Here is a 14,436-nt window from a genome sequence, read left to right as displayed (position 1 = left end):
GTTTACTTTGCTCCTGATCTGAGCCCTGCTGAGTGAAGTCCGTCGTATTTCCCAGCTAAGCGAAGCATGCTGACATTTCCTGCCACAAGACGGTGTGGTGGGCTGTCTGGGGATCTCTGTTGCTCTCAGGCCAGGGGTGGACCGTATGAAACAAGAATTCTGAGATAAGTAGAGAGTCACAACACAAGTCAGTAATCTTTTCGTATTTGGTATTTCTCAGATCTGGTTGACTGCTGTTTATTTTTCCATGATTTAGAGGTTTGAAGGCCTGAGTTTAAGAAAGATGTTTTAACTCACTATCAAAGAGCTGTGAGAGATGGAATACATGTGGTGCATTAGGCCTTCACCAATCTTTAACCTAAACGCTGCGCGGCTTCACATGATGCTTGTGACCTCAGCAAATAATTTGCAATTAACTTTTCTCAGAGTTCCAGCGGATCTTTGTATTACTGATCAGTAAATAATTATTATAACAGTTCCGGCTTTCTAAACCGCAGGTACGCCATTAGACCAGCCGTGTTGCAGGGCTGCGTATGACTTTGAACCTGAGAATGAAGGGGAACTGGGCTTCAAAGAAGGCGATGTCATCACTCTCACCAATCAAATCGATGACAACTGGTATGAAGGGATGCTCCACGGACAGTCGGGATTTTTTCCTATCAACTATGTTCAAGTATTAGTCCCTTTACCTCATTAGGATGATTATTGTAACCCAATCTGCCATTATGCTTGTGCCACTTATTAAACTGATAGAGGTGCTGCAGTTTGTGGGATTGTCTGATGCAGTGACACTGGTTATCAATGAGCTCCCTTGGTGTAAAGTCTTTGGTTTACATGTATCATAATCCTAATTGTTGCACTCAGTTGCATCTGTAGTGAGTATAGGCACAAGCGTTGTTGCCCCATACCGTTTTGGATCTGTTTAGTCTATTGTGCCCTCAGTGAGGACTACAGCACAACCATCATGCTTAATAAAACACAATCACATTGTGGATGTAACCAGAGAGCGCTTCACCGTTCCTGTCCTTCGTGTCCACGTGTGAATCCTGCTGCATCTTGCTTATCTTATTTTTGTAACAGTAGTAAAGCTGTACAGTTTGGTTCCTGAGAATATATTTATCTAAACTGAAACAAGAAAGTATATATGTGCGAAATGAATTGTTTTATTCTATTTGTGCTAAATCTGAAAATACAGTGATTTAAAACTTGGTTGCTTAATGTGTGAAATCCCAGCTATTAAAATGGTCAGTAAACTCTGAATTATCTCTGGATTATTTTTTCAAGGGACCGTTGTCTCGTATTTCATAATTGACATTCTAGTTCTCTATGTAATGGGTATATGATATAAGCATTACAATGCTCTGCCTCAGCAGATTACTTGTTTCCTCTTCACCGTGCGTGCCACTCCTTGCCATTCCATAACCCCGCAACCATCTAAATCCCAGTAGCTTTATTTCGTTGAGCAGGTTCCTGACTTTGTCAAGTGCTAAGTATCTCAGGACCAGCAGAGGGACTGTACTGTTGTAGATGCAGTGTTGAGGAGCACTGCATCTGTCAGAGGGACCGTGTTGAGGATTGCTGCACTCATGGAGGGGTAGGATTGAGGGATGACTGAACAGTGCAAGAGGGAGACAATGCTGCATAGTAAGACAGAAAAAAACAGAGCTCACCACTGTCAGAGGAGTGTTACTGAGGAAATGTTGCATTGTAGCAGGAATGGCACTATGGTAGAGGCAGCACTGAGGGACTGTTGCTCCTTTAAAGAACCGGTATGTGGCTGCATGGTAGGGAGGGCATTAATGAGAGAGCAGGGAGGACTGGAAGAGTACCACACAAAGAGGCAGCACCTCTGGCAGAGAAAGACAGAGAGAATTGCATTCATAGAATCATTTAAACATACTGTACAGTAATGGCAGATGGAATTTAATGCTGGCAAATGTGAGGTGTTGCACTTTGGGAGGAGACACAAGGGTAGGAGTTACACGGTGAGTGGTAGGGCACTGATGAGTATGGTACAATGGAAGGACCTTAGAATAATTCCTTTAAAGTGGTGTCAGAGGTAGTAGGGTTGTAAGGGAGCTTTTGGTATATTGGCTTTCATAAGTATGTATTGAGTACAGCACAGGAACAGGCCCTTCAGTTCACAATGTCGTGCCGAACCAATTAAATGAGTAATCAAATGGCAAACTGAAATAATCTCTTCTGCCTACAATGTCCATATCCTTCCATTTTCCTCACACGAATGTGCTTCCCTAAATTTCTCTTAAAAGTCTCTAATGCTTCTATCTCTACCACCCTTCCAGGAAGCGCATTCCAGCAACCACCATTCTCTGTGTAAAAACCTTTCCCCTATCATTATCCTCTCTCACCTTAAATGGATGCCGTCTGGTATTGGACACTTTAACCCGTGGGAAAAGATACAGACTGTGTACTCTTACCTATGCTTCTCATAATCTTCGAAACCTCTATTAGATCTCCGAGCAGCCTCATCTGCTCCAGAGAAAACACCCCAAGTCTGTCCACCCTGTTATTATAGCACATGCCCTCTGGAAAACCTTTTCTGCACCCTATCCAACACCTCAACATCCTTCCTATAAAGGGGTGACCAGGTATATACAATACTCCAGATACGGCCTAAGTAGAGTTTTATAAAGCTGCAGCATAACTTCCTGACATTTGGACACAATGCCCCAATTAATGAAGGCAAGCCTGCTGTATGACATCTTAACCACTGTATCAATCTGTGTAGCTACTTTAAAGGGGGTATGAACTTGGACCCCAAAATTTCTCTGCTCGTCAATGCCATTAAGGGTCTAAGTGTACTGCCTCTTCACATTTGACCTACCAAAGTGCAACCCTTCACATTTGACAGTGCTCAACTCCATCTGCCGTTTCTCTACTCTCATAGCTGCATCTGATCTATATCCCATTGTATTCTTTGCCAGTCTTCCACACTATCCATAACAGCACCAATCTTGATATCATCTGCAAACTTACTAACACACCCATCTATGTTTTCATCCAAGTCATTTATAAACATCACAAACAGCAGAGGTCCCAGCACAGATCCCTGCAGAACACCACTGATCACGGCCTCCAGCTGGAATAAGTATTTTACCTTCTGTCTTCTATGGGCAAGCCAATTCTGATTCCAAATGGCTAATTCACCATAGATCACATGCATCATGATCTTCTGGATGAGCCTCCCATGAGGGACCTTGTCTAAAATTCATACAGACAACACCCGCAGTTCGACTTTCATCTATCACCCGCAACACCCTGTCAAAAACGAGGCTACGGTAGCATAGCGGTTAGCGTGACGCTTTACGGCTCAGGGCATTCCAGAGTTTGGAGTTCAATTCTGGCACTGTTCCGTAGGGAGTCTGTACATCCTCCCAGTTGAGTGTGTGTCTTTTCTCCAGGTCCTCTGATTTCCTCCCACAGTCCAAAAAAAGTACTGTATTGGGTAGGTTAATTGGTCATTATAAATTGTTCCATGATTAGGCTAAGGTTAATTGGGTCTGTTGGCCATTGCTGGGGTACCTAGCTCGTACTCCATACTGCTTCACGATCCAAGAGCTTACTCCACGCTGCGTCACTAAATAAAACAAATAAATAAATAAGTAAACTCAATCAAGTTAGTAGGACACGACTTGCCCCACAGAAAGACATGCTGACTCTCCTTAATTAGGCCATGGTTTTACAAATGCTCATAACTCCTATCCCTAAGAATTCTCTCCAGAAACTTACCTACCACTGACGTGAGACTCACTGGTCTATAGTTTCCAGGATTATCTCTGGTTCCTTCTTGAGTCATGGAACAACATTAGCTATTGGCCAGTCCTCTGGGACCTCAACTGTGGCGAGAGGGAACACAAAAATATTGGTCAAGCCCTCAGCAATATCCTCATTTACCTCTCTTAATAACCTGGGTTATATCCCATCAGGCCCTGGGGACTTACCACCTGTAGCTCGTTAAGAGACCTAACTCTACCTCCTCTTACCTCAAAGTGCCCAATCGTGTCAATGCACTCAGTACTGATTTCCCTATCCTCTCTGTCTTGGTAAAAGCTGATATATAGTAATCATTCAGGCTATCACCCACTTTCCCTGCATCCAAGTAAATGATACCCCCTTCATCCTTAAGTGGTCCTTCCCTCTTCCTGGTTATCTTCTTGCTCTTGATATACGTATAGAATGCCTTGAGATTTCCTTTAATCCCACTTACCAAAGACTTTCCATGGCTCCTCCTGGCTTTTGTAATTCCCTTTGGAGTTCTTTGCTGGCTTCTTTATAATCTTCAGGAGCTCTGTTTGATTCTAGCTTTCTAAGCTTTACATACTTTTCCTTTTTCTTCTTGATCAAATGCATCACCTCCCTCGACATCCAAGGTTCTCTCACCTTGCCATCCTTGTCCTTCCTTCTTACCGGAACATACCTGCCCTGTACTCTGTTTATTTGGCGTTTGAACACCCTCCAGATGCTGGATGTGGACTTACCCAGAAACAGCTATTTCCAATTAACTCTCCCTCGTTCCTGCCGAATGTTCTCATAATTTACCATGCTCCAGTTTAATACTCTCCTACAAATAGTGTGCACCTATACTGCAGAGGCTATTCAGCCCATCATGTCTGTTCCTGTTCCCATCAGACCGATTCCCACTCTGTCTACTTCCCTGTATACTGGAACTTCTCACAAGTTCATCCATTCTCCTTTCATCGTTCCACCACTTGTCTATACTAACTGATCATTGACAATAGCCAATCAACCTGCAGGCACCTGTCGGGATGCAGGAGGAAATGAACACCTAGGGGAAAGGCGTGGGATATATACATCCCAAAGAGGAAGAAGTATTCTAAAGAAAGATGACACAACCATAGCTAACAAGAGGAGTTCAAACCAACATAAATGCCAAAGACAGGGCATATAATGGAGCAAAAATTAGTGGGAGGTTAGAAGAATGGGAAGCTTTTAAAAACCAACATAAGGCAAATAAAAAAGTAATCAAAAAGGTAAAGATGAGGCTGCTTAACAAGCTATGAGCCCATGGTATAACAGGAAAGATTTTAGCGTGGATAAATCAGTGGCTGATTGGCAAAGAGTGGGAATAAAGGGAGCCTTTTCTGGCTGGCAGCTGGTGACTAGTGGTGTTCCACAGGGGTCTGTGTTGGGACTGATTCTTTATATGTCAGTATAAACATAATGGAATTGATGTCTTTGTTGCAAAGTTTGCAGACGATATGAAGGTAGGTGCAGGGCCAGAGTGTTTTGAGGAAGTAAAGAGGCTACAGAAGGACTTGGACAGATTAGGAGAATGACAAAGAAATGGCGAATCGGGTATAGTGTCAGTAAGTGTATGATCATGCACATTGGTAAAAGAAATGAAATCAATTTTCTAAATGGAGAGAAATATAAAAGACTGGGGTGCAAATGGACTTGGGAGTCCTTGTGCAGGATTCCCTAAATGTTAATTTGCAGGTGTCATTTCAAGAGGGCTAGAATACAAAACCAAGGATTTAGTGTTGAGACTATAATGTAAAGCACTGATGAGGCCTCACATGAGATAGTGTGAGCTGGTTTGGGCCCCATATCTCAGAAAAGACATGCTGAAATTGGAGAAGGTTCAAAGGAGGTTTACGAAAATGATTCCAGGATTGAATGGCTTGTTATATGAAGAGCGTTTGATGGCTCTGGGCCTGTATTCACTAGAATTCAGAAGAAATGGGTACTTTTAGAGCTCTAGAAGATGACAAAGGTGACAGGAAGGAGCTGAAGAATGAAATTGGGAGAGCTAGGAAGGGCCATGAGAAGGTCTTGGTGAGCAGGATTGAGGAAAACCCCAAGGCATTCTACAAGCATGAGGATGAGCCGCAACAGAATAGGACCAATCAAGAGTGTGTGTGGAGCTGGAGGGGGTAGTGGAGGTACTTAATGAATACTTTGCTTCAGTATTCACCAGTGAAAAGGACCTTGGCAATTATGGGGATGACTTAAAGCAGACTGAAATGCTTGAGTATATAGACATCAAAAAAGAAGATGTGCTGGAGCTTTAGAAAGGTATTAAGTTAAGTCGCTGGAGGAGATATATCTCAGTTTACTGTGGAAAGTGAGGGAGGAGTTTGCTGAGCTTCTGACAATGTTCTTTGCATCATCAATAGAGATGGGAGAAGTACCAGAGGATTGGAAGGTGCAAACATTGTTCCCTTGTTCTAGAAGTAACCCAGAAAATTATAGACCAGTGAGTCTTACTTCAGTGGTAGGCAAGTTGTTGGAGGAGATCCTGAAAGGCAGGATTTATGAGCACTTGGAGAGACATCATCTGATCAGGGTAGTCAGTGTGGCTTTGGTAAGGGCAGGTTATGCCTTACAAACCTGAATGAATTCTTTGAGGATGTAACAAAACACATTGATGAAGGTTGAGCAGTGGATATAGTGTATATGGATTTCCGATTGATAAGGTTTCCACATGTGTGTCTCATTCAGAAAGTAAGGATGCATGGGATCCAAGGAGAGCTTGCTTTGTGGATCCAGAATTGGCTTGACCACAGAAGGCAAAGAATGGTTGTGGATGATTTGTATTCTGCATGAAGGATGGTGACCAGCAGTGTTCCGTAGGTTCTGTTCTGGGGTCCCTCCTCTTTGTGATTTTCATAAATGATCTGGATGAGTTGTCAAAGGTTACAGTGGGACATTGATAGGATGCAGAACTGGGCTGAGAAGTGGCAGATGGAGTTCAACCCAGATAAGTGTGAAGTGGTTCATTTCAGTAGGTCAAATTTGAAGACAGAATATAATACTACTGGTAAGACTCTTGGCAGTGTGGAGATCTTGGGGTCTATAAGACACTCAAAGCCGCTGCACAGGTTGACTGTGGTGTGTTGGCCTTTATCAGCCGTGGGATTGAGATCAAGAGCTGTGAGGTAATGTTACAGATATATAAGACCTTATTTAAACTCTAGTTGGAGTACTGTGTTCAGTTCTGGTCACCTCACTACAGGAAGGATGTGGATACTATAGAGAGAGTGCAGAGGAGATTTACAAGAATGCTGCCTGGATTGGAGAGTGTGCCTTATGAGAATAGGTAAAGTGAACTTGGCCTTTTCTCCTTGGAGCGACGGAGGATGAGAGGTGACCTGATAGAGGTGTATAAGATGATGAGAGGCATTGACTGTGTGGATAGCTTTTTCCCAGGACTGAAATGGCTAACATGAGGGGACATAGTTTTAATGTGCTTGGAGATAGGTACAAGGGGGATGTCAGAGGTAAGGTTTTCACACAGAGAGTGGTGGGTGTGTGGAATGCACTGCCAGCGATGGTGGTAGAGCCGGATACAGTAGGGTCTTTTAAGAGACTCTTAGATAGGTACACGGAGCTTAGGAAAATAGAGGGCTATGCCATAGGGAAATTCTAGGCAGTTTCTAGTTACATGGGCGGCACAACGTTGTGGGCCGAAGGGCCTGTAAATTTTCTGTGTTCTATGTTCTAAAGCCCATACTTATCCTTATCTATAGCTCTTATAAAACTTAAGATGTTGTGGTTACTGTTCTCTGACCGTTCACCCACTGAAAGGTCGGTCACTCGGCCAGGGTCATTACCTAACACCAGGTCCAGTACCCAGTACTGCCCCGTCTCTTGTTGGTCCATCAACATATTTATTTGAGAAACCCTCCTGGATGCACCTAACAAATTCTGCCCCATCTAAGCCTCTTGCACTCAGAAGGTCCCAGTTTATATTAAGGAATTTGAAGCCCCCATGACAGCAATCCTATTATTTTTACACATTTTCTTAATCTGATTCCATATCTGCTCCTCATTGCTCCAGTGGCTTTTGGGCAGTCTGTAGTACAATCCCATCAAAGTGATTGCACCCTTCCGATTTTTGAGTTTACCCACATGTAGACTCTGTGTACGAGCCCTTCATACTGTCCCCTCTGAGTGCAGCTGTGATATTGTCCCTGAATAATAGTGCATCTTTCCCCCTCCCCAGCCCTTCCTTTAACTCCCTCTCTATCTTTTCTAAAACATCAAAACCTTGAGACATTAAGCACCCATTTCTATCAATTTCTCAACCAAAAGTATGTAATGGTCACAACATCATAGTTCCATGCTCTAAAAACATCACATTTACCCATAATTTTCATAGAGTCGTAGAAAACTACAACACAGAATCAGGCCCTTCACCCCATCTACCCAGCGCCGAACAATTTAAACTGCCTAGTCGCATCAGCCAGCATCCAGACCATTGCTTTCCATATTCCTCCCATCCATTTACCGAGCCAAACTTCTGGTAAACGTTCAAATTGGAATCGCATCCACCACTTGTGTTGGCAGCTTGTTCCACATTTTCACTAACCTTTGAGTGAAGAAGTTCCCCCTCATGCTCCCCTTAACCATTTCATAATTCACCCTCAAGCCATGACCTCTAGTTGTCGTCTCACTCAACCTCTGTGGAAAAAGCCTGCTTGAACTTATCCTATCTATTCCCATCATAATTTTGTTTACCTCCATCAAATCTCCCCTCAGTCTTATGTTCCATGGAGTAAAGTTCTAACCTTTTCAATCATTCCTTATCGATCCTCTAGTCCTGACAATGTCCTCCTTTCATTCTTTCAATCTTATTTACATCTTTTCTGTGAGTAGTTGACCAAAACTGCACACAATACTCCAATTTAGGCCTCACCAATATCTTAAACACTTCAATAAAACATCCTAACACCTGCACTGAATACTTTGTTCTATGAAGGCCAATGTACCATAAGCGTTCTTTACGGCCCTATCTACCTGTGACACTACTCACTGATTCTTGAGACTTCGGCGAAAACATGTCCCACTAAGAAAAATGCTAATTCCATTGAAAATGAATGAATAACATTTTCTTATTTAAAATAATCAGAGTTGATCAGCTGAGGGTCTTTTGCACAAATGCAACATTTTTTCATATGTTTATTTTTAATTTTATAAATTAATGCTGCCTGGTTTACAAAGTATGCATTATGATCAGAGATTAAGGGAGCTAGGGCTTTACTCTTTGGAGAGAAGGAGGATGAGAGGAGACATGATAGAGGTGTACAAGATAATAAGAGGAATAGACAGAGCGGATAGCCAGCGCCTCTTCCCCAGGGCACCACTGCTCAATACAAGAGGACATGGCTTCAAGGTAAGGGGTGGGAAGTTCAAGGGGGATATTAGAGGAAGGTTTTTTACTCAGAGAGTGTTTGGGGCGTGGAATGCACTGCCTGAGTCAGTGGTGGAGGCAGATACACTAGTGAAGTTTAAGAGACTACTATACAGGTATATGGAGGAATTTAAGGTGGAGGGGTTATATGGGAAGCAGGTTTTGAGGGTCGGCACTACAATGTGCGCGGAAGGGCCTGAACTGTGCTGTATATTCTATGTTCTATGTTCTATGATAGCCCAGTACCCACAAAATCATTTGTCCTCAGGTAAGAGATTATCATTTCAATTTGATAAAAAGGTGTGAAAAAATCATTTAAAATGTATAATATATATGCCAGTTGAAAGGGTAGAGTGAAAAACCTCTTCAAAACTAAAAGCATTGAATTTTCAACAATATTTACTCTTATTTTGTGGTTGCTCAAAAATTGTCCCAAGTTTTTGTCAACACCATCAGATATTTATAAAAAAAGCAATAAAATCAGGCAACCACTTGTTCAACTATATTCCTGAGGACCCCCTTTCCACCCTTCACATCTGCTAAATGCAACAAGGTCAAACAAGCTCCTGTAAGTTTGCTATTTTTTCAATAATTTTTACATATTTATTGATGTTGCTGCTGTCACAACCATGATGTGTCAACACTGTCTCTTTTGTATAGAAAGAATTATTTTAAATTATGACATAAATTTATGCATTTTTAGAGGTTAGAGGCAGCTAGCAACAGAGGGAAAACAAGATGGCTCCTGTATACAACTCATGCATGTCATGTAAAAAAGTGTGTTTTCGTCACCACCGTTAGACATCAACACCGTCAGGTTTTCTGTCTGATGGTGTTGACAAAAACATCCAAATCATCCTCAGTGGAGGCTTTAATATAATTTATGATCACAATAAATAGTAATATGGCTTGTAATGTTTCATTAACCTCTTTATTTATAATATACATAATTTCCCCTTTATTTCTTCCACACACAGGCCTACAATATTTCCTTACTATATGTATCCCCAATGACTAAAATCAAAAATGAATTTAGTTGCACTATTTCATAATCATGTTATAAAATTTCACCAAATTAAACATAATTAAATTCATAGTAATTTTGCACAATTTCATAGTAATTCCATTAAATTCTGGCCTTCCTTTTATGTATTTTAGGAAGTTATGGCTAGGCAGCAGCTATCAGTGGAGGAGCGAAGGAGAAGAAACAGGGAATACCAAAAAAAGCAGAGAGAGAAAATATATAGTGAGCCAGAGTTAAAGGAGGAATACCTGAGAAAGGAGAAGCAAAGATGGAAGAAGAGAGTAGAGGATGGGAAGATAAAAACTATCAGCGATTTGAATGAAAGGGAAAAGAGGAGTAAGAGAAAGGTGTGGAAACGTAGACAGCAAGAGTCAAGAGAGCGTAAGAGATTGGGCCCAGAACACCCAGAAACTCCCTCAGATAGTCCATTGGATCAGACTATACAGGAGCCAGCTCGCAGTAGGCAGTCTATAGCAGGGGAACGGGAAAGAAGGAAACCAAGAGCAACATACTTGAGAGAGATGGAAGCTTTGAAAAATAAACTTCACGAGATAATAAAAGATAGGAACAAATTGAAAAAGCTTTGGTGAGGAAAGCAAACTAGAAATAAAAAAACACAAGAATCACCAAAAAAAAACAGAGCAGATGCTACAGGGAAGCAAAATCTTCCATGAGATGGTTGGAAGAAGCCTTTACAGTACGCAGCTCTATCATATTGCTGAAAGTGACATGCAGACATATGATGCACTCCTTTTTCAACCACTGAAACCTGTACCAGCAACGAGGAAAATCCATCAGGTCATACCTTACGGACACAGCATCCATTGCAGATCATTGTCTTGTTTCTGCAGTGAGCCACAGGTGTGCCAGTGTTTCAGCCCAACAACATTTCAGTTGACTGAAAATACACATGCCAGGGTACAGGCTGAGGAGAATGATGGCCCTACCACAATGGGAAAGAACAGAGGGCCTTTGGCAATGCTGATGGAGGAAATGGAGCAGGAACCCCAGAGTGGTCCTGACGGGACTATGACAGATATACCTTCTGGAGTCATTAACTGTGGAGATTAGCTTGCAGTCATTTATGACCAAGATTGGTGGTTAGCAAAGGCTGTCACTGTGGATGCTCATCATCAAGATGTTCAAGTGGAGTTTTTCCACCCTCATGGGCCCAACATGTGCTTCCATCCAAAACCAGGTGGAAAGGATATGTGCTTCGTACCAGTTGAAGATATTCTGGTCAAACTGATGCAGCCATCATCACTGAGTCGTGCAAGCAGGATGAGGGAGATCTACTACCTGCCTGCTGAAAACTTGGACTTTATAGAAGAGGAGCATATTAATCGTCTACTTCCTGATAAAGCTGACTTTTCAAAGTTTTCGAAGATTTTCAAGCCCAGAAATGGAGGGAATTTTTTTTTTAGTTCCTGGTGTGTTTTCTGATGTTTATGCTTAAACATTGCAGTTGTACTGTAGTTTTTTATTTTGCTGTTTACCTTTGTTGTTAATATTTACAGAAGGATAAAATGTACATGACAAGTTGTTATTTGTTGTACCAAATTGTTAAGTAAAGTTGTTAATCAAGGAAGCATTGAGTTGAGTGGTGAAAAGGTTGGAATTGTTCGTTGTAATTAGGCCACTGCCATCACCTTCCGGACTCAGTCACCACTGTCAGATGGAACTTTCTTTGTTTTAAATTAATATGCTTACAATCTGTTCCTCCAAAACAGTTGATTTATTAAGGTAATTGTCTCTTTAAAACTAAAAATGTGCTTTTAGGTCCAAAATTGTTATTTTGTGTATTTAATGTTAATGATAAAAGTTACACGATGTAAGAGTTTTTAAAGAAGTACACATGAAATCGTATAAAAAATGAACAAAAGTGAATATTCAACATTTAACAACATATATGTGTATCTATGGTGTAGACACAATGATTTAAAAGCTCTAAATTTATATAAGACTAAATAAATAGGAATAATTAGCTTTTTTATTGTGTCTGACTGTGTTGACAAAAACTAAGTAATGACAGGAAAAACACAAATTTTATGAAAAAAATTACAAAATCAGGAGGTTGCACGGAAATATTTCTTGATTGCTGAGACCTTGTTCTATAAACATATACGTTTAGATTTCTTAACACTTAAAAGTTATTTCTTTTCAAAATTAGAATCTGTTTTATCCAAGTTCTCAAGAATCAGTGTACTTTGAATGTATTATGGACCTGTATACCCAGATTCCTTAGTTCTACAGCAGTCCTCAGTGCCCTACCGTTCACTGTGTGAGTTGGGATGTTACGTTGAAGTTGTGTACGACATTGGTGAAGCCTAATTTGGAGTATTGTGTACAGTTTTGGTCACCTACTTACAGGAAATGTATCAACAAGATTGAAAAAGTACAGACAAATTTTACAAGGATGTTACTGGGACTCAACAACCTGAGTTACAGGGCAAGGCTAAATGGGGTATGACTTTATTCCCTGGAGCGTAGGAGAATGAGGGGAGATTTGATAGAGGTGTACAAAATTAAGAGGAGTATAGATAGAGTAAATATAAACAGCCTTTGTCCACTGAGGTTGGGTGAGTCTAGAACTGGAGGTCATAGGTTAGGAGTGAAATTTGAAATGTTTAAGGGGAACATGAGGGGGAACTTCTTCACTCAGAGGGTGGTGAGAGTGTGGAAGAAGCTGCCGCTGGAAGTGGTGGATGCAAATTCAATTTTAACAATTAAAGTTAAGCTTGGATGGGTACATGGATAGGAGAGTGTGGAGACCTATATTCTGGGGGCAGGTCAATGTGACTAGGAAGAATACTAGTTCTGCATAAACTAGATGGAGCAACGGGCCTGTTTCTCCACTGTAGTGCTCCATGACTCTGAGTAATGGGCCCTTTTGACCCACCGTTTCCATTCAGACAGTGATGTCTACTTCTCTAACTTCCGCTAATGCCCCACCTCCCCCTCGTACCCCATCTGTTACTTATTTTTATACACACATTCTTTCTCTCACTCTCCTTTTTCTCCCTCTGTCCCTCTGAATATACCCCTTGCCCATGTTTTGGTTCCCTCCCGCTTGTCTTTCTTCCCGGACCTCCTGTCCCATGATCCTCTCGTATCCCTTTTGCCTATCACCTGTCCAGCTCTTGGCTCCATCCCTCCCCCTCCTGTCTTCTCCTATCATTTTGGATCTCCCCCTCCCCCACCAACTTTCAAATCCCTTACTTACTCTTCCTTTAGTCCTGACGAAGGGTCTCGGCCTGAAACGTCGACTGCACCTCTTCCTAGAGATGCTGCCTGGCCTGCTGCGTTCACCAGCAACTTTGATGTGTGTTGCTTGAATTTCCAGCATCTGCAGAATTCCTGTTGTCTATCCATGCTAATCTAATTTGCTCATATTGGACTCAAATCCCTCCATATAAGTACTTACTTTTTCAATCTAAATACCTATCCAAACACCTCTTAAATATTGCAAATAGATCTGCCTCCACGACATCCTCTTGAGCCGCAGTCCAGATATTTTTCAGCCTAAAGCTCCCCCATCAGATGCCACTGAGATCTCTAATCATAAACCTGTATTCTAGTTCTAGGCTCTCCTGCCTTGGAGAAAAAAAGATCCCATCTTTACTGTATAAGATAGATCGCGAGATCGATTGTGAGAATGTGGTGAGTATGCACTGCGGCCAACTGATCATGGAGTGAAATGATTGGGCCTCCAACATGCCTGTTTTGGGTGCAGTTTTGTCTTGCTGGGTCTGGTTCAGAGCTCCCACACTGTAAGTTGCCCAGTGTGCCTATTACTAATATGACTCAGTAGAAATGTTTAATGGAACTACTCCATTGTAGCTCTCGGTCTGTGCATACGTAACACCATCTATGCTCCTTATACCTTTATAAACTATGTGCTCACCCCTCAGCCTTCTACATTCTGTGACAATAAACCCAAGTTATCCCGTCTCTCTTCATAATTATTGTCCTCCATTCCGGGCAATATCTAGGTGAATCTCTTCTTCACTCTATTGCAACTGTACATCCTTCCTATCTTCTTCTTCTCTTTGGTTGTCCATCGAAATCCGATGACGACGTCCACTTCTTTAACGGTGAGATCTCTGATGACTATATAGTCCTATCCTGGACCCACAAGCTCTATTGCAGGTGGGACATGTATATGTGGTAGTGGTGGCAACCATGGCTGCATTTCTCCTGGCTCCCTTCTGCTGTCTTTTGGTTGTTCTTTCCATCT

At 41.8% G+C, this 14,436-nt stretch overlaps 1 protein-coding gene across 1 annotated transcript in view; it reads left to right on the top strand.

The window, feature by feature from the left end:
* The window catches only part of LOC140197272 (endophilin-A1-like), a 178,387-nt gene extending 177,145 nt beyond the window's left edge, over positions 1-1,242 (top strand). Inside the window, exon 9 of the mRNA XM_072257194.1 lies at positions 498-1,242. Coding sequence (XP_072113295.1) covers positions 498-697 — 200 coding nt within the window. The 3' untranslated portion in view covers positions 698-1,242. The remainder of the gene's footprint in view (positions 1-497) is intronic.
* Positions 1,243-14,436: the final 13,194 nt, after the last annotated feature.

Source organism: Mobula birostris, chromosome 5 (genome assembly GCF_030028105.1).
Source record: "Mobula birostris isolate sMobBir1 chromosome 5, sMobBir1.hap1, whole genome shotgun sequence".
NCBI classification, from domain to species: domain Eukaryota; kingdom Metazoa; phylum Chordata; class Chondrichthyes; order Myliobatiformes; family Myliobatidae; genus Mobula; species Mobula birostris.
This window is presented reverse-complemented; position numbering and strand designations above follow the sequence as displayed.